Genomic DNA, 18,722 nt, shown 5'->3' with positions numbered 1-18,722 from the left:
CCCTCCTTTCGCCCATGGTGATTGGGTCCACTGTGCCCTCGCCGGCAGGCCCAAAGAAAATTCCAAAAGGTGGTCCAATATCCAGAAATAGACACAACCCGGACTACAGAAGGATGTCTGGCAGTTAGACAAAAACCAGTATTCCTCAAAAAATCGTGAAGCTGGTTCCCCTTGGCCAAAAACAGCCATGCCCATTACCCAGGGCAGAAGGTACATATGGCTACCGGTGGCACCTGTCAGCCCATCACGGCCCATGCTGGCCTCCAGACTCCACGGTCTCTCAAGTACCTGTCACACTTCAGTCTGCACACCAGCATCTTCTCACCGCGCTTCTCGCCTCCTCCCCACCCTAAGCTCTCTCCCCACAGCCACTCGTCCTCCTTATAACCCTGCTGTTCCCGCTGTTTTCTCTCTGCTCTGCTCCTGTTTCGTGCTCTGTTTCTCTGGCCTCGGCTATTCTGTCTCACAGGCAGCCTTGCCAGGCCCAGTCTGCTGGCCATGTTCAGGCTTCTTCCCTTTCTCTCTGCTCTGGACTCTCCCAGTTGCCTCTAGCTGTTCTCATCAATAAAAACCTACAATAAAAACCTGACCCTTAATCATACCATGGAGACATCGAGTCTTCGTCTTCTTCTCTTAAAAGATTATTTATTTATTTATTTATTTATTTATTTATTTATTTATTTATTTATTTATTATGAGTACACTGTAGCTGTCTTCAGACACACCAGAAGAGGGCATCAGATCCCCTTACAAATGGTTGTGAGCCACCATGTGTTTGCTGGGAATTGAACTCAGGACCTCTGGAAGAGCAGTCAGTGCTCTTAACCACTGAGCCATCTCTCCAGCCCCTATATAACCATGAAAGTGAAAATTAACATAAACTTTAGTGTTCAGAAACAGATTTTTGTTAGAGCATGGCCTGGCTCTTGTGCTGACTGCGTGTGGGCATTCCGGGATACAGGGTTAGCTGGGAAGCTGTGAATACTTCTAGTCCCTTCCAGACCTTCTGCAGACACTGCTGCAAGTCTGGGACAGTTGTTCCAGCTGCTGAACAAGTTCTGGTGGAACACTGTCAGCCTGCCCTGGGGTCACAATCATGTCACTGTTCCTCCTCAGTGTTTGAAGGAAAATCATTTTTAGTCTCAGTGCCGTATAAATAAATTCTATCTATAAAATCAAAGGCTGCGTTGCATGGAATGAAATGTGTGGGGAACATTTTCTTCCCTGCTCAGGCCTCTCTTCCTCTTCCTGGCTGGGCTCCAACATGTCCTGGTCTGCCTGCACCAACTCCAGGCTATGGTCAGCTGACTGCTTACCTGGCGTGTAGCCCTCCTTGGCCCTGCGTTCTGCCAGTCCCCGAACCTGGTACCAGGTCAATGCACTGAGCCAACCCCTGTAATAGTAATCTCCGGGGGTTTTCTATGTCCCTTTTGCTCCCAAATAACTGTGGAGTATTTCTATGCCCACTCTAGCCCTTTTTAGCTCCTGAATGAAGACACAGAGACCTCGAATTTTTATCAATAAGTTGCACACTCTAATAGCTGGGAAGGGTCTTATCTTGTCTAACCTGGCTAGGCTACCTACTGCTCAGCCAAATGCCCCATCACTTGCCATCTGGCCTTGCTCTGGCTCACTCTGGTCTGTGTGTCCTCCTGGCTGCTTTCCCATGGCGAATCCTCCAGGTCTTTCCACGTCTCTCCACAGGGTCCTTCTCTACTCTCTGGTCTCCTTTGGTACCCAGTGACTGGGATCCGAAGTCCCTCCTTATATCTTCTGCTCAGCTAATTGGCTGATCAGCTGTTTTATTAACTAATCAGAGGTGATGGAAAACACATTTTCACAACATTGAGATCTAGAGATGCAGGCTGGAGAGATGGCTCAGTGGTTAAGAGCACTGACTGATATTCCCGAGTTCAATTCCCAACAACCACATGGTGGCTCACAACCATCTGTAAGGGTATCTGATGCCCTCTTCTGGTGTGTCTGCAGATGGCTACAGTGTACTCATATAAAATAAATAAATAAATAAATAAATAAATAAATAAATAAATAAATAAATAAATAAATAAATCTTTTTAAAAGAGAGAGAGATCCAGAGATGCTATCTTCCAGACTGCAACTAGATGTCTGGGCATAGAACTCAGCATCTGAATACACAGCGCACAAGACCATCCCTAACAAGCCCACTTGGGATTTCCCAGCAGTTGCTAAGGTGTGCCCTGCCTCGCCCTGCCCCACCCTCCACACCTTCAAGGCTCATCCGGAGGAACAGTTTCCAGCAACCAAGTCTGTTGCTTCTAACTCCAGTTCTGTAAGATCTGGTGCCCTCTTGTGGCCTTGGGTAGCATACATACAGGCACATAAAACAAACAAATGCCCACACGCAGTCAGCACAAGAACCAGGCCATGCTCTAACAAAAATCTGTTTCTGAACACTAAAGTTTATGTTAATTTTCACTTTCATGGTTATATAGGGGCTGGAGAGATGGTGCAATGGTTAAGAGCACTGACTGCTCTTCCAGAGGTCCTGAGTTCAATTCCCAGCACCCACATGGTGGCTCACAACCATTTGTAAGGGGATCAGATGCCCTCTTCTGGTGTGTCTGAAGACGGCTACAGTGTCTTTTTTTTTTTACAGCAGCACTCTGTCTTAATTTGACCAGAAGAAAATGTAAGATGAACTTAGTAGAAATAGCCCAGAAAATAACTAGTCAGTATTCTTATCAAGAATGGGGATAAGGGGGGTTGGAGATTTAGCTCAGTGGTAGAGCGCTTGCCTAGCAAGTGCAAGGCCCTGGGTTCGGTCCCCAGCTCCGAAAAAAAGAAAAAGAAAAAGAAAAAAAAAAGAATGGGGATAAGGTGAACGGGAAGTTGGGACGGGCTTCCCAAAAGGGTTGCTTCCTTGCTCATGGGAATGGCGGCCAGGTGGACTGAGAAGGTAAGTAAAAGGGACTTGGGAGTCAAAATGCCCCACTCTGAGCCCCTAGGCAGATTTGCAACTCTTGGTTACCCTTCCTGTCCTGGAGTTAGATGTCAGCTTGTGCTCTGTCAGCTTTTGGCCTCTCCAAGTTTTGGTCTGTTTTTCCTGGACCATCAATTCTTCACCTTTCCCACAGAATGAACTTGGCTAACACAGAAATTCAGCTACAGGGGTTCTGGGGAGACGACTTAGTCGGTGAAGTCCCACACAAGCGTTGGAGCCCAAGGTCAACCCCCCCCCCCGGCAATACCATAAAAAGCTGAGGGCAGCAACCCCACTGGGGATGAGGACGGGGACCCTCGGGGGCTTGCTGCCATCCCAGCTAAAACAGAGCTCCTGACACTGCTGCTGGGCACCTGCACCTCACCCTCCACACCCCACATTACTGTTTAAAGGAAGAACATAGACTTAAAAAAATATTGAGAGTGCCTCGTATGGCATGACAAATTTAATGGGGATTCTGAGTCTGAATTTTTTCATTTTATTGAGAGAGAGAGAGAGAGAGAGAGAGAGAGAGAGAGAGAGAGAGAGAGAGAGAGAGAGCCTTGTCAGAGGACAACTTTAGGGAGCTGGTTCACATCTGCCATATGGGACAGACTGAACTCAGATGTCAGGTTTGGTAGCAGGAGCCTTTAGTCAATGAGCTCTCCTGTCACCCTTGATTCTGAGACAAGATCTCAATGTAGCTGTAAGTCCTGATACTTCTGCCTTCGCCTTGACAAGCGCTAGGTTTACCACCGTGTCCCAGGTCTTGGGACAGAGAAAGGCCATGCATGGGAGACCTTTAATGGTCTAGGCCTCATCGTGTACTAGTATTCCTTCCCAAGTGTAGATCCTTGTGCTTTGCTATGTCAGAGAGCTGAGTTTAGAAGCTGGGGATGGGGTGTGTGTGTGTGTGTGTGTGTGTGTGTGTGTGTGTGTGTGTGTGTGTGTAGAACCAATGTCTCTACAACTTTTCTACACGTGTAAAACCAGTAAACAAAAAACTGACAATACAGATATTAAGAAGGAAGAGGAACAATTGATTTCCTGGAGTTGTATGCGGTCAGGGTGTGTGTGTGTGTGTGTGTGTGTGTGTGTGTGTGTGTGTGTCTTCCTAAGGAGATACAACACACATACCTCTTCATTTCAGATAGGCAACTGACAATGGGCCAGAGACATAAATCCATCAAAGTCCAACTTGGCAAATATTTATTTTGGGGGGATTTGTTTTTTATTATTAATTTTACTTAACTATTTGAGTTTATTGGGATTACTTACAGGGGCATGATTGTCATCAAAACACCCACCGAACCATTGGGGGTGACCCTAGGGCTCCCCGCAGGACTGGCAGGTAGCCTGCCTGCCCGAACGTCTTCTTTCAATGGTTGTCTATCAGCTTGAGAAGGGGCCTTGTGAATCTCACATGTTTCCGATTTTCTGGACCTGTAAGGTTAATTCTTGCTTAACTTTTGAGTCTCATGAAGCTCCCCCTCCCCCCTCCCACGAGGACCCGTTCCCACTAGGAGCCGACTGCTTGTGTACAACAGGCAGTCCAGCACTCTGGATCTATTGGGTTAATTCCAGGCCCTGGCTTAGTGGCTTTGGATCTACCTGAAGGTGCTGTTTGGGGGTGGGGACAGAGTGAAGAGAGCAGGATGTTACTTCCTCTCTGAGGCCAGGAGCACGCCTGCCGGCAGGTGCCCGCTACCCTCCAGGCTTAGCAGGTTCAAGGAAGAAGCACCAGTCCGACTGGGCCTCTGCCAATCAGTATGGCCTGCTGCTTGGAGTCTGCACTGCTGCTATTGCTGCTGCTGCTGCTGCTGCTGCTGGGTGAGAACCTGTCTCCTCCTTGGCCCCTGCCCTCTCTGACCCTGCTCCTCAGGCACAAAGTGAGATTGCAAGAGTGACACCGGTATCAATGTGCCCCTGCTGTACAGTGCCGTGCACCCCATCTTTGGGTTCAGCTGAGCCACCCTTCCCAAATCTAGCCTTACTATCCGTGCCCCAGGAACTTTTTCCTCTCCCCCTCCCCCGCCCCCCAATGTGCTCCTCAGAAGCTCCGGCTCTTGGGAGTTTTGAGTCCCACAGCTGATGTTCTGCCTCCCAGCACTGCCTTTTCTCCACCAGGGGGATCACAGGAAAGGATTGCTCTGTGGGGTGTGGTGTAGAGAATGGATACTGGTAAGCTTTAAGGCAGAGGAGACCTAAGAGCTGAGACATGCTATGTTGAGTGGAGCGTATTTACGGGTGCTGAATGAGAGGCCAGGCCAGGCAGTTTTATGGAGTCTTGGATGCCAGAGAGGTAAGGGGGTGGGAAAAGAAAGTACTATAAACCTGAATTTGGTGACTTGGCTGGATTTGCATATGTCCAGTGCCAAGTTCGGACACAGCTGCTGGGTTTACTGATGCTACTCTCCCAGGGTCAGGCATTCTATTTTCCCCTGAATGGCTTTTCATCTGTGACTTATCTACATCTTCACTGAAACTACTGGTAAACGTCCAGGTCTGTCTCGGGGCGAAGTCCTATGGTCTGCCATTAAGCCTCAGTGTCCTGTCAGGTGAAGCTGGGGAGGATGGAAGGGGCCCAGTAGACTCTCTGTGATGCATGTGCCAGTTCTGGAGATGGTGGTGGAGGCTGAACCTGAGCTTCTGGGGAACCTGCCTCCATTCACGACCTGGGTGGATATCCCTAGGACCTGCCCATGCCCGCTTCCTCAGGAAAAACGGGTCACGCCTATGGGCCACACTCTCTCCCCTTGGGTTTGGGTATCTGCGGCCCCCGCCAAATTCCGGGGTGTGGAATGTGGAGAACCAAGCACAGAGGACTGCAGCCTGCCCTCCCCTCACCAGGGTCTGCAAGCTCCACTGAGGGGAATCGCTGCGTGGAAGCGGCCGAGGCGTGCACGGCAGACGAGCAGTGCCAGCAGCTGCGCTCCGAGTACGTGGCGCAATGCCTGGGCCGGGCGGGCTGGCGGGGACCCGGGAGCTGCGTGCGCTCCCGCTGCCGCCGTGCCCTGCGCCGCTTCTTCGCCCGCGGGCCTCCGGCGCTCACGCACGCGCTGCTCTTCTGCCGATGCGAAGGCCCCGCGTGCGCCGAGCGCCGGCGCCAGACCTTCGCGCCCGCCTGCGCGTTCTCGGGCCTGGAGCTGGCGCCACCTTCCTGCCTGAAGCCCTTGGACCGCTGCGAGCGAAGCCGCCTGTGCCGGTGCGTGCGGGGCGGGCTGGGCCGCTCACCGGCGTCCGGGCGCGCGCAGGCCCCGTCTCTTTGCCTTCCAGGCCTCATGCGCTCCCGCGCCCGGCTCCCGCGACCGCTGTCCGGAGGAGGGGGGCCCGCGGTGTCTGCGCGCCTACGCAGGCCTCGTAGGTACGCTGGGCGGCCTCCGGCGGGCGGGGCGGCAGAGGCAGATTCGGGGGGCCCGTCACAGGTCCTGGGGGTCCCTGCAGGCACCGTGGTCACCCCCAACTACCTGGACAACGTGAGCGCGCGCGTTGCGCCCTGGTGCGGCTGTGAGGCCAGCGGAAACCGGCGCGAAGAGTGCGAAGCCTTCCGCAAGCTTTTTACAAGGAACCCCTGCTTGGGTGAGGGGGCTGGAGAGCCCGGGCAACCAAGGACGTCTATGGCCCAGTCCAGGCTGCCTGGCCTGTGGGGACCCTTAAAATGTTTACGTCGTGTCGTATTTGGTGTGGGTGATGGACAGTGTGCACGTGCCATGGTGCATGGGTGGAAGTCAGAGGACAACTTGTCAGTCCCTTTCTACCATGTGGGTCCCCGGGATAGCACTGGGCTCATCAGTTTTGGTGGCAAGTACCTTTGCCTGCTGAGCCATCTTGCTGGCTGATGTGAGCACATTTTTGATGGAAAGAAACTGAGGTTTCCAGAGACCAGATAGCCGATCACTAGAGAATTCTAGAGATGTCAAGAATCTCTGAGGGCTAGAAAGGATGAGTTAAAACATGTCCAATGACCTGGAGTTGGCCAAGGCTCCCTTTGGCACTACTGAGGTCTTTTCCTCCATGTGTTCCCAATTTAACGTTGCTGTTCTTGCCTCGGGATGAAATAGCTTTGTTCCAGATTTCTGGGGGCCCGGTTTGAAGCCTGTCTCTGCCACTTCGTAGCCGAGAGTTAAACTCTTATTAATCCTAATTGTATTCACCTCTAAGGGCGGGGTGTGCACTTATCAACCTCACTTTTAGCACAGTGACCTTCCATCTCAGGCCGTGCCTTGCAGATTCCAGGGGTGTCTCATTTTGTCTCAAGGGAGTGGGGCCGTTTCTAGGGTTTCCTGGCCAAGCCTTCTCTGGATCTCTCCATTCCATAGATGGTGCCATACAAGCCTTTGACAGCTCGCAACCATCAGTTCTGCAGGACCAGCGGAACCACCAGAGTGCTGGGTGCTGTTTCCTGCGGGTAGGTATGGGGAGAGGATGTGGAGTTGGCAGTTTCTCATCGTTCCCTTCTGTACTTACCCTTCTCAGGCAGGCCAAGGTGGAGGCATGAGTGGCCTGAGAAGAGATGGAGGCAGAAACGGTCCCCGTTTTGTCCCAAGGTGTCCTCGATGTCCATACTCACTGCCCTGGCTCTCCAGGCCCTGCTCTAATTAGGAAGGTGAACCATGGACAACACAGCTGACTGCCATGTCTCTGGATTATGCTCACTGAACTGAAACTCCCTTGCCCTCAGGTCTGCTGTCCTTTGCAGGTCTGGACCCCTGCGTGGCTGTCTCTTGGACTGGGAGCTGGAGGCTAGGGCCCGACTGTTAGGTTCCCCTGTTCGTAGGCATCTCGCCTGTTTTCTTTACCATCCTTGAGATGATGGTAGATGATATTTAGCACCTGTAGACAAGGCCTCATGGGCCCCCTGGGCTTACAGAGCAGAACAGAGACTAGCCTCCTGCTCTTAGAATTGGATAGTGTTCTTTTCCAAGAAGAATGGCACTAAGGCGATCATATGAACAGACTGACAGATGAGACTGCAGTCTAAATACCTGTGCCCCAGGGCCAGCGCTGACCTTGCTTGTCACCTATGACATGGTGCTGTGTAGGGATTAAAGAGAGAGATTCAGGTCCCTCCTGCTGGACATCCCACTGGCCTCCCAGACTCTCCCAGCACCTGCAGTGGCACAGCAGCTCAATAAACCCATGTGCACTGAGACCAGCCTGGCTTTCTGTCATCTGACCTAGAAATGTGGAGACCCGTGTGGCCTTGGGTACTCCAGAACTACTCCTGAGTCTGAATACCGGAGAGTGAATATACCCATCTCCAGAACAGCAGCCAGCAGCCGAGACTGAGTGCATGTGCTGCAATTCCTTTGCAGACTCAAAGATGGGGTCTACTGGCTTATCAGAGAGCTCTGAGGGATCAAGCTGGATCGGGGAAATGGCCTGAGCAAACTGGCTCAGGCACATCTGTCCCTATGGTGTCTGTCTCTATGGTATCTGTCTCTATGGTATAGACAGGGCCCCACTGAAGGGTAGGTAGGTGGGCATCCCACCATGCTGGGGCTTTATACTCTCTTAGCATCTATCTCAGCAGAGATCGCTAGGAGGAAGGCATCCTTCCCGTCCAGCACTCGTGGATGATAAGCTGATGGCCCAGTGTGAGTCATGGACCTTTTGCTGAGACGAGTCACAGCCAGCAGGTCACCTGGTGTAGGAGGGATGGTTTCTCAAAGGAGGTATTGGGCAGAGTGAGAGTGAAGCTGGGACCAAACTTCCCATTTCACAAAGAGAATTCCCTTCACCTGCATGGAAATGGTCACCTGTGCACTCCTGATGGGGACAGGCAGAGTGTTGGAGCCAGAGAATAATGACAGCATCACTCTGCCCTGCTTACAACTACAAAGTGGCTCCAGCACAGGATGCAGTGTCTGTCTGATGATTTCCTTACGTGAGTGTGCTCAACTCCACTGCTCGTCTGACTTTGATAGTTAGCCTAAAATGTAGACATTAAAGTTCATGTGTGTGCCCGAGTATACATATATACCATATGTTTGCAGGTGCCCACAGAGACCATGAGGCTATGGGCCATTTGATGTGGGTCCTGGGCATTGAACCCAGGCCCTCTGCAATGCTCTTAACCACAGAGACATTTTTAAAAGTGGGAATGATTCTAAATAAAAATACAGTTCTGGATAGGAAGCGTGGCTATAAGCCTTCCAAAGCTAGTAGGAGGATGAGGTGGAAATAAATAGTCCAGTTCCACAGTTGGTGGTGGTCCTGGGTGCTGGCAAGTGGGGCGGAAGAGTCACTTCATACAGTAAAGGTGTGTTTACATTATAGATCTTGAGGAGGTCACCCAAGCAGGCCCTAAACACACTCTCATGTTTCCTCTATGAAACCAGTGCGGAGAGAAGTAGTTCAGGGACAGGCAGAGCTCGCAGTGATGCAGCCATAGGCAAGGAATATGTCTGAAGCCAATGGAACATCAAGGAGGTACAGTCTGAATCCCAGGAGCCTACAGAGGGGGCCACAGTGCCGAGAACAGACTTTGTTTTTAAAACTACCAAGACTGGCCAATGCTACAACATCCCAGGAAACTAGTAGAATTGCCTGTTTGGTTTTTGTTATATCTACCTAAAAAGGTCCTGACTTCCGTCTGGTGCTGTTTGGCCCGGTGCCACCTTAAAGCTGAGTCCATCTGCCCTCCCCACCTACTCCCCATCACAGCTGTTGGCCTCTATCTTGCCAGGGAGTATCAGACAGTGGTCCTGGCCCTGTGCCTGGGTCTCCGTTACCTGTGGTTGGCATTGGTTTCACGGCTGGCAGGTGGCACGGTGGGGCTGAGGCAGAAAGGCAGGTGCTAGAAGCATTTGTGGATTTATCAGTGGAAACTTCATGGCTCATGTATGTTCCTCTGGCGTGGGGCCCAGGTGCAAAGGTGTTGTGGAAACCACTCAAGTGAGTCAGGCATAGTCAAACTCATTAAAGAGCTCACTTTTACTGGAAATGTAGACACTGGCCAGTGAACCTGATAGGGAACAGAAGCCACAAGAGGAGGACAGAGGATGAGGGATGGTAATGAGAGAAGCAGACTTCACATCTCTCGGAAATGGCGGACCACCTGACTCAAGGGGCCAGCCTGAGCCCCAGAATGATTGCCCTTGTTCCCTCCCCGCTTACACATACTCAATCAGCTGGCAAGGAGATACAGGACAGAGCTCTAGATGTTAACCCACTGTGTGCTCAGGTTGCCAGCTCTGAGTAGGTTCCTGTTTCTCTTGCTTTTGTAAGTGGAGAGTTATGAACCACATTCAGTTGACAAAACTCTAGAAGGCTAAAACAGTAGTTTCAGGGTGGTTCCTGACACAACAGCCATGGGGCCACAGATTTTTCTAGGCTTTCCTGGGTTCTCTTACTGGTCCACATTTCCTCAAAATATAAGGAGTCAGGGGCAATCCAATCAATAACTCAGTAATAAGGAAGTTAAGGAAAAAAAAAAAGTTTGAGGAAAACTGATTTGTAAAGTGAAAACTTTTCCAAAAATGCCAAAAAAAAAAAAAAAAAAAAAAAAAAAAAGAACCAGATGAGATCCCAGAACAAGGAAGGATATAGGGAAAGATTATAATGACAAAATAGAAAACTCACTGGGAAGGGCTAGAGCGAAAGAGAGCTCTGAACTCTCAGGTGGGTGCTGGGAGGTTAGGCAGCAGTGTCCTCCTCGGAGTTGAAAATCTTCCTCCCTGGAGGCAAACTTCTCAAGACACATGATGTAAAAGAGAAGCACTGGGGACAGCATACCATGACAGGGACTGCCAGCAGTGAGCTGGGATGGAGATATCTCAGAAGCCCGCGGGCAGCTCCTTGTAAAGTAGGGTGGCATCTGGGACCCTGAGAAGCAGGAGACACATCCCTCCAGGGGACCCGCCATCTGAAATAGGAGGCTGCCCGCAGTAGGCTGGGATGGAGACATCTCAGTAGCCCGCAGTAGCTCTTTGTAAAAAAGGTTGTTCCCATTTCTCCTAACCTTAGCCCTGGACAATAGCTGTATAGATTTCATTTGTGCGTGACTGCTTTTCAGTTGGCCTTGGTGTGCATAATTATTCTATTATATCTGACTTTCCTACTTCTTTCTCCTTCTGCTCTGGTAAATTCTGTGAAACTAGATGTTCCTTGATGTAACGATTTGAAAACAATTGGAAATTGAGGCATAGGGGCACAGCACAGCCCTAATGGCCCAGGTGCATGCTGTGTGTTCTCATCTTGGAAACAATGTAATAACTGCACAATAGTAGTTCCAGATTAATGCTTGACTTGCAAAGAAACTTTGAAGAAATTATTAAAAAATGAATTACAGCCAACATTGGTATCTTAAGAAAGGAAAAAGTTATTGAAGTTAGGAAATAAGTTTTACATAACATTTGAGAGTGGTTCCTGGATAAGGAAGCATAGAATATATAAAATTATATACTAGTAAACTAAGTCAAAATACTGGGACTCTTATGAGAGTCATTGTGTGCAAGGAACAGAAAGCTAGCAGAACCACTGAGTTAAGGGTTAACTTGATTCTTTCTGGTCACTGCCTGGCAGCTTTGCCCATGTCATTTATCATTAGAGCTTCACAGGAAAATGCAAGTAGCTGACCTCGGAGCTTTGAGCTCTGAAGTATAATAAATCAAAAGTTAAAGTTTAAATAATAAGTTTACAATTACTATATTTTGGCTACAGGCCTGGGAATAGGGGAAGCTTGAAACTTTGGGGAACAATTGTAATTCTTAATTCTTTGTGGGATGTGTTTATTCTTTTGAATTTGATTTGAAAATGATTATACAATGTCTTTTTTTCTATCTGCTTTTGGATTATCAATAAAAGACTGGGGCAAGAGAAAGGCTAGAGAGTGAATGAGAAAGCAAATGAGAGCGAGTGAAGGAGCGAATGAGGGGGGAGAGAGAGAGAGAGCACGTGTATGAGAAGAGCATGTGAAGAATGAGTGAAGAGAGAATGTGAGGTGTGTATGAAGATTGAGTGAAAGGAGAGTGCATGTGGTGTGTGTGAGATGTGTGTGAGGTGTGTATGAGGAGTGTGTGTGAGAATGAAAGGGTATGCATGAGTGTGGGAGTTCGAGAAACGAAAAGTACAATAGAGAAAAACAGACTGTGCAAGAGAATGCAGAGTGTGTGCAGCCTCAAGCTGCGAGCGAGTGAGAGAGAGAGAGAGAGAAAGAGAGAGAGAGAGAGAGAGAGAGAGAGAGAGAGAGACTTTAAGCCTTGAAATTGCCTGTCAGGTTGTACCCAAAGAGTAGTCCGTGTATATTTATTATGCACCTTTCAGATGTCCCTGCTTCCAGTTGAGAACTCCGATCCTGTGTCGAGGCTGGACCTGGGCAGAGAAGTAGGACAACAGGATGCTCTAGGGCAGGGTGTTTATAAAGAGCTGAGGTCCTCCATCCTATTTTGAATTATGTAAATTCAAAATAGCTTCAGGAAGTTCCTGAAACTGATCAGATTCACCAGGCCCTTCCTTTCCTAAGACTATGTATATATAAACAGTTAAGACTCCTGAGAGTTACTATCAGACAAGGCCAGCTACAAAGACAACTCCCTGATAAGCTGGGCTCCTAGGATAAGACTCAGTGAGTAGCCTATATGAAGAGACCAGCCAAGCAGCTGGGAAGAAACAGAAACTGGCCCAGCTGCTCAGACCAACTTAGCCACCAGGAAAGGCCACCTTCAGCTGTACTGCTTTTCAGCCTGCTTTGTGCTAGCCACAGACTCACCTGCAGCTCATTTGGCACACTCATCTCAGACACCACATACCTGTTCCCTCCATGAGGCTGAGCCAGAAGGCGGCTTGGGATCCTCAGGAGGTGGAGTTCCAGGCAGTTGTGAGCTGCCCAACAAGGGTGCTTGGAACCAGGCTTGGGTTCCCTGGAAGAACAGTATGTGTTCTTCATTGCTGACCCATCTCTCCACCCTCGTGTTTTTGAGACAGGGTTCTACCTCTGGATCTGAGATGGGTCTTGAACTCATATGAAGCCAAGATGACCTCACACTTGGGATAATCTTCCTTCATCAGCCTCCAAAATGCTAGACTTAGGGCTGGAGGAAAGGTTTGGCAGTGAAGAGCACCTACAGATCTTGTGGAGAAACTGGGTTCAGTTCCCAGTACCCTCTCGGTGCTTCACAACTGTTAAGCCCCATTCCGGGGTATAATGTACTCTCTTCTGGATTCTGTAGGCACTGCATCCATATGGTGTACACACATTTAACAGGTATGTACTGTTAACATTCACATACATAAAAATAAACCTTTAAACAACAAAGGCCTAGGATTCTAGGCATAAACTTGTAGCAGTCTTTGCTATTTTGTGGGTTCTTTTTCCCACCCTTTATCCCCCTGGTTTCACCTATCACTAGACAGAGATAGAAGGGTAGAGGTCAGGGGAGGGGGAGACAGAGAGACAGACAGAGAGAGAGAGAGAATTCTGAATCTGAATCTAATTTCTTTCTTCTTGTTTCTTCTTTGAGCAAGACTACTAACCACAACCAACCCCCACTGAATGACCCTGACTATCTGGGCTCTAGCATTTATATACCCTCAGAAAAGTTCCCAGAATTCCAAATTTCACACAATTCCAGAAACTATCTGCAGCTGTCAAAAACCATACTTCTGCTACAGCCTGAGGCAAATCACAGTCAGCTGCTGTAGTCAGTTCAAAGGAGCCTCTAACCCCCACTCCTGGGATTAAAATGAAACCACAGTCTTATATTTCTGTGTTTTTTAAGGAAACCAAAATTTCAGAATTGTGACATCCCCCTCCCTGGTCTTAAGCCATTAATTGTGTAGTGTAGCAAGAAATTATAAAGAGAGGCATTTTCAATGAAATAAGCAATTTTTGGGTCAGTGGCCGAGGTTTTCAGGCAGGCCTTTCTGGTGCAGTGGCTTTGCCTTTGATGTAGGGAAACAGAAGCAGCTGAGCAACCCTGCTGCCTGCGTTCAGTTGTATCTGTACCTTTACATACGCACAATTTTAGTTTCTCCTTTGACATCTTCGTCTATGCTTACTGGATGCATGATGAGTCCTTAGGAAGTCAATCTACTCCTTCCCAAGATCATGCTTACTGTCCCTGAGGGCAAAGGACCATCTGCCTCTAGATCATGCATTTATAACATTGAATTGTGAGGGATGGAGAACAGTGTTTATCTGTGCTGCCTGCAATGGTGTGCATTAAATCTCTGGTGCCCAGTGAGGTTTCCAGTCTGCATGCCACTCCCTGGTTGAAATGGCTCATACGTTTTGCTACAGGGCCTAAAGCTAGACTCCTAGGCTGTTTCTCAACGGTAATAAATCACCTTGGATATCTCTCTTGGACCTACACTTATTGATCCAGTGGCAACCCTGGCCACATTGCCTGCACACCCTTGGAAGTCTAGGCCTTCTCTCTGGTTTGTATTTACACCATTAACAATTTAGTTGCAAATGATCATATTTCCCACAATTAAAGTACATTTTGAGATCTGAGACCTTTAGTGACTTGGTCAGTCTCTTTGCAGATGATTATATTTGCTGCAATTGAAGCACAGGGCATTTTGACGTCAAAGACCTCTAGCTACAGTTTGACCTATAATATTAGCATGGGACAAACCAGTATTGTTCTTATCCTTTATCCACTCATCCATAGGCACTGCTCATGCCTCTAAAGGTCTAATGACTTTTTTATATTTGGTATTTGCATTGTCCCACACCAAGGTCTCTATCAACACCTGCCTTGTGTCAGGGTCTGATATGGCTTTGTTCACAGCTGAGACAAATTTTTGTAAAAGTTCAGTGAGGGCTTCTCCAGAGCCTGTATAATCTTTGCAAGTGGACTTTTCCCTGGTTCCTCCTTTGTCCCAGTGTGTTATAGCCACTAAGGCGACATAGTTCTATAGCAGTTTCATCAAATTGAATCTGTTCTTGTACATTAGAATTCTGCCCTTCACCCAGCAACTGGCCTTTTACTATATTAATTCCCCTTGCTCTATTTCACTGTTCAATATTCACAGCTTCTCCCCTCTACCATGTTAACCATTGCAACTGCAGACTGGCCTCTAGTGCAGCTGTTACCAATCCCAAAATTGGAAGGGATTCTATTTTGTGTATCCTAGTTATTTAGAATTTGTTCCACATAAGGAAAGTGCATCCCATACGAAATCATGGCCTTTAAAAAACACATTAGATCTACCATTTCTGTAGGACACCATCCTATTCCGTCATAATCTTGTTCCATACCATTAGCAGGCATAGCCTATGCCTATTACTGCATGACTACTGTATGTATGGGAAAGCTGATGGTGATATCACAACCCTGAGCCACTCCTCCTCCCACTCTGTCAGATGCTGGTTTGAGATGAACTCTTTCTCTTGAGATGGGCTATTTCATCAGATTGTCCTTTGGTTTTTTCAGCTTTTTTCTGACATGAGGCCCTCCAGTGCAGTTTCTTTGCTGCTCTCTTCTTACTCAGTCACTGGGACTGAACTTTTTGTTCTCTTTTTCCATGCTCCTTGCCTCCAAGAGCTTCCATCTCCACTTGCAAACTCTCCGGTTACACCATTAACTCTGCAAGCCTTTCAGAAAAGAGAGAAGCGTGACCCCTATTGCTTTTCAATTTCAGCTTTTTTTTTTTTTTTTTGGTTTCTCAGGCTACTCCATTTCCACCCAAAAATTTTCCAGCTGCTCAGCCATTATTTCAACCTACTTTAAAAAACCAGAATATATAAAGAAGAAAAACAAAAACAAAACAACAAAACCCCTGAAAACACCCTCTGGGAGCGAAGTGAGGAACATCCCAGCAGCAACAGCCACAATCGATTCCTTCATTGCCTGCTGCTTCCTCGACGGCTTTTCTGAGTCCCAAGTTGGGTGCCACTTGTAGCCAATCTTTGCTACTTTATGGGTTTTCCCCAATCCTTTATCCTCCTGGTTTTAACCCCTGTCACTAGATAAAACAGAAAGAAAGACAGAGAGGGAGGGAGGGAGATATAGAGATCTCTGAATCTAATTTGTTCTTGTTTCTTCTTTTAGCAGGACTACTAACAAACCACAACCAACCCCCCTGAATGACCAACAATCATCAGCTCTGCATACCGGGGCTCTAGCATTTATATACCACCTGAAAAGTTTCCAGAATTCCAAATGTCATACAATCACAGAAACTCTCTGTAGCTGGCAAAACCATACCTCTGCTAGAACATGAGACAAATCGCAGCTACTGCAGTCAGTCCAAAGCAGTCTATACCCTACACCTGGGATTAAAATGAAAATACATTCTTATAATATTTCACTTTTTAAAGAAACCAAAATCCAGAATTATCACTACATGAACCACTACACCTGGCTTAGAACTCAATTTGCGCCGACTTGCTCAAGGAAAGAGCAGTGTAGATCTATAATCCCAGTACTTGGGAGGTGAGAACAGGAGGATCAGAATTTAAGCAAATTTGAACGGTCTGTCAGCCTGGAGCTAGCTCAGTGGTTAGGGGTCCTGGCTGTTCTTCCAGAAGACCTGGGTTCAGTTTTCAGCACCCAAGTCATAATGTCTGTAACTTCAGTTCCTGAGGCTCACACCATTTCCTCTGGCCTCTGGGTATCACAAACATGCTGTATAGACATGCATGCAGGCAAGACACCCATACCATAAAATAAAAATCGATCTTTAAATAACCAAGTAGTTATCTTCAGCTTTTCTCCCTCTAGCTAAAAACTTGTTGCTTCCCAAGTTATTAACCAAAAAATTTCCCACGTTCTGACAGAAGCCCCACCTCCAGCAGTCCCCTTGCTGCTACTTTACTTTTCTCACTGCCTATCACCTGCCATGAAACCAATGCCAAATGTTTTCAGTGTATTAACAGGTGAATGATGCTCCAGGGTACAGATCTGGAAAATAAAGGCCCTCATCTCAGTCAGTTTGCCTTGATGCAGAGCTGTAGTGATTCCTCTGAGCCAAGCACCTACCATCTTGGGGCATTCAGCTGTGCCGCCTTGCAAAACATTATCCCAGTTGAGTTTGTTGACAGCTTACATTCCAGCATAGATGAATGGAGCAGGGCCTGAGATTATCACCTGAGTGTCCCTACCACCTGTTGTATGCAACTCTGCCTTAACTGGTGGAGGGGCTGTCTATTTGTCTATCCATCTGTCTGTCCGTCCGTCCATCCATCCATCCATCCATGCATGCATGCCTGGGAAAACTAGAATGGAAACTCCATCTATGTGGGTATGGGGAAGCTCTCATCCCTGCCGGGTAAGGTTTTTTCAAGATATGGTTTGTTAGGGGGAGGAGCACCCACATCCCAGCATTCTATAAGTAACCTCTCATCTATGTTTTGCAAGGAAGCCCAACACACTCACTGGTTTTCTAGTGAACTTTGGTGGAATCATACCTTGGTTTCTTGTTGGAACCTTTGAAGGGACAGGCATTGCTTACATTTCTGTCTGGGAAGGAATTTTAGCAACAGAAACCCTTAGTCTTCTTGATCAAGTAGTTTTTGTGTGCGTGGTGGCCCAGGGACTCATGTTCCTTCTAACACTTTAACCTGTGAACTCCAGGGAAGGCCCAAAATGAAAACATCTGTGCAAAAGTTTGGTGTTATCACTTTTCGAACATTTCATCAATGGTGGCCCAGTATGGACCCAGCCTAATTTTCAGAGCCTGGGTAATGTGGAATAGTTCAACCACAAGAACCGGGTGAGCACCCAGCACTGCCTCTGCTAGGTTTTATTGAGACAAGGGTCTCACCATGTAGCCTAGGCTAACCTTGAGCTTGCAGCAATCCTCTGCCTCAGTCTAGCATCATGTAACAGGGTGAAGCCTGGAGGAAGTCTAGCCACTACACCTTGAGGTGACTATAATCAAGGTGAGAATGCAGCGAGATGTAAAGACAGAGAAGTCATGGGGACATTGGCAGGGAAAGGAATCTTATCCTGGAATCTGACTAAACTTTCACCTGCTGAAAACACAGAATCCTGGTTTTCTATGAACTTTGTTGGAATCATGCCTTGGTTGCTTGTTGGGACCTTTGAAGGCACAGGCATTGCTTATATTTCTGTCTATTTGCTGTCGAAGCTGCCAACTGAGTTACTATGCCTCGCATACATACATTTATATTAAAGTAACAACGAACCAGGCTTAAGGTCTGAATGGGTTCCTGGGTCCTGGGGATCTTATCAATTGCAGTCTCAACAGGTGCCTCTCAGGAACTGCCTGGTAATCTCAACATGTGGTTCTTAACAACCCTTTGAAGTTATAACCTCAAACCTCACCAACATCCTGTATGAGTGTTGTAAAACAAAACTACCCAACCAACTAAACAACAGTAACAACCAAAACCAACCCAACCCAAACCAAACCAACCCAAACAACTCCAATAAGCTGGGAAGCTCTTAAGGTCTCTGTCCCCACATTTGGTCTTTCTGCATTTTCCTTTGAGAAGTCCGCATGATCTTATCTGCAGTCTTATTCTCTTCCAATCCGTCTGCTTAATTGGAGTTGAGGAAGTAAAGGTTTTGACTGTGTAGACCAGGCTGGCCTACATTGCCACCATGCCCAGCACCCCTCTGCTTACTTAAGTGTATTATTAAAATATCTTTAGCATGTCTAAAGTCTGCTTCATAAACTGAAATTCTTTTCAGTGCCAAAGCCAAGAGTCTCGAGTTGCAGTCCCTACTCTAGGGGATTCCTCAGGCTGCCAAGGGTCTAACACACTGCTGTTGTCTGTCTCCTCACTGCTAATATAAGGACTAAAATGTAAATAGAAAACAGAATTAGCATTAAACATTCAGAA

The 18,722-nt window shown here is 47.8% G+C and overlaps 1 protein-coding gene across 3 annotated transcripts; it reads left to right on the top strand.

Annotated features, from left to right (window-relative positions):
- The first annotated feature begins 4,731 nt into the window (after positions 1-4,731).
- Gfra4 (GDNF family receptor alpha 4) lies at positions 4,732-8,114 on the top strand. Of its 3 annotated transcripts, none has more exons than XM_032904227.1 (6): positions 4,732-4,792; positions 5,813-6,167; positions 6,217-6,326; positions 6,407-6,541; positions 7,282-7,359; positions 7,439-8,114. In XM_032904227.1, exons 1-6 carry the CDS (start codon positions 4,732-4,734, stop codon positions 7,558-7,560), a joined length of 861 nt encoding a protein of 286 aa, XP_032760118.1. In that variant the 3' UTR covers positions 7,561-8,114. The 3 variants fall into 3 exon arrangements, with proteins under 3 accessions (XP_032760118.1, XP_032760120.1, XP_032760119.1); XM_032904229.1 differs by having other exon boundaries at positions 7,282-7,370; positions 7,510-8,114; XM_032904228.1 differs by lacking the exon at positions 4,732-4,792 and adding an exon at positions 5,141-5,264 and having other exon boundaries at positions 7,282-7,370; positions 7,510-8,114.
- Positions 8,115-18,722: the final 10,608 nt, after the last annotated feature.

Source organism: Rattus rattus, chromosome 5, assembly GCF_011064425.1.
Source record: "Rattus rattus isolate New Zealand chromosome 5, Rrattus_CSIRO_v1, whole genome shotgun sequence".
NCBI classification, from domain to species: domain Eukaryota; kingdom Metazoa; phylum Chordata; class Mammalia; order Rodentia; family Muridae; genus Rattus; species Rattus rattus.
The sequence above is the reverse complement of the archived record's forward strand: the minus strand, read 5'-3'. Positions and strand labels throughout refer to the sequence as shown.

Bases quoted from the DNA above. Each gene is read 5' to 3' on its own strand.
- Gfra4 (XM_032904227.1), top strand. From the start codon at position 4,732: ATGGCCTGCTGCTTGGAGTCTGCACTGCTGCTATTGCTGCTGCTGCTG. The intron at 6,327-6,406 runs GTACGCTGGGCG...GGGTCCCTGCAG, and splicing joins CGCCTACGCAGGCCTCGTAG to GCACCGTGGTCACCCCCAAC. The intron at 6,542-7,281 runs GTGAGGGGGCTG...TCCATTCCATAG, and splicing joins TACAAGGAACCCCTGCTTGG to ATGGTGCCATACAAGCCTTT.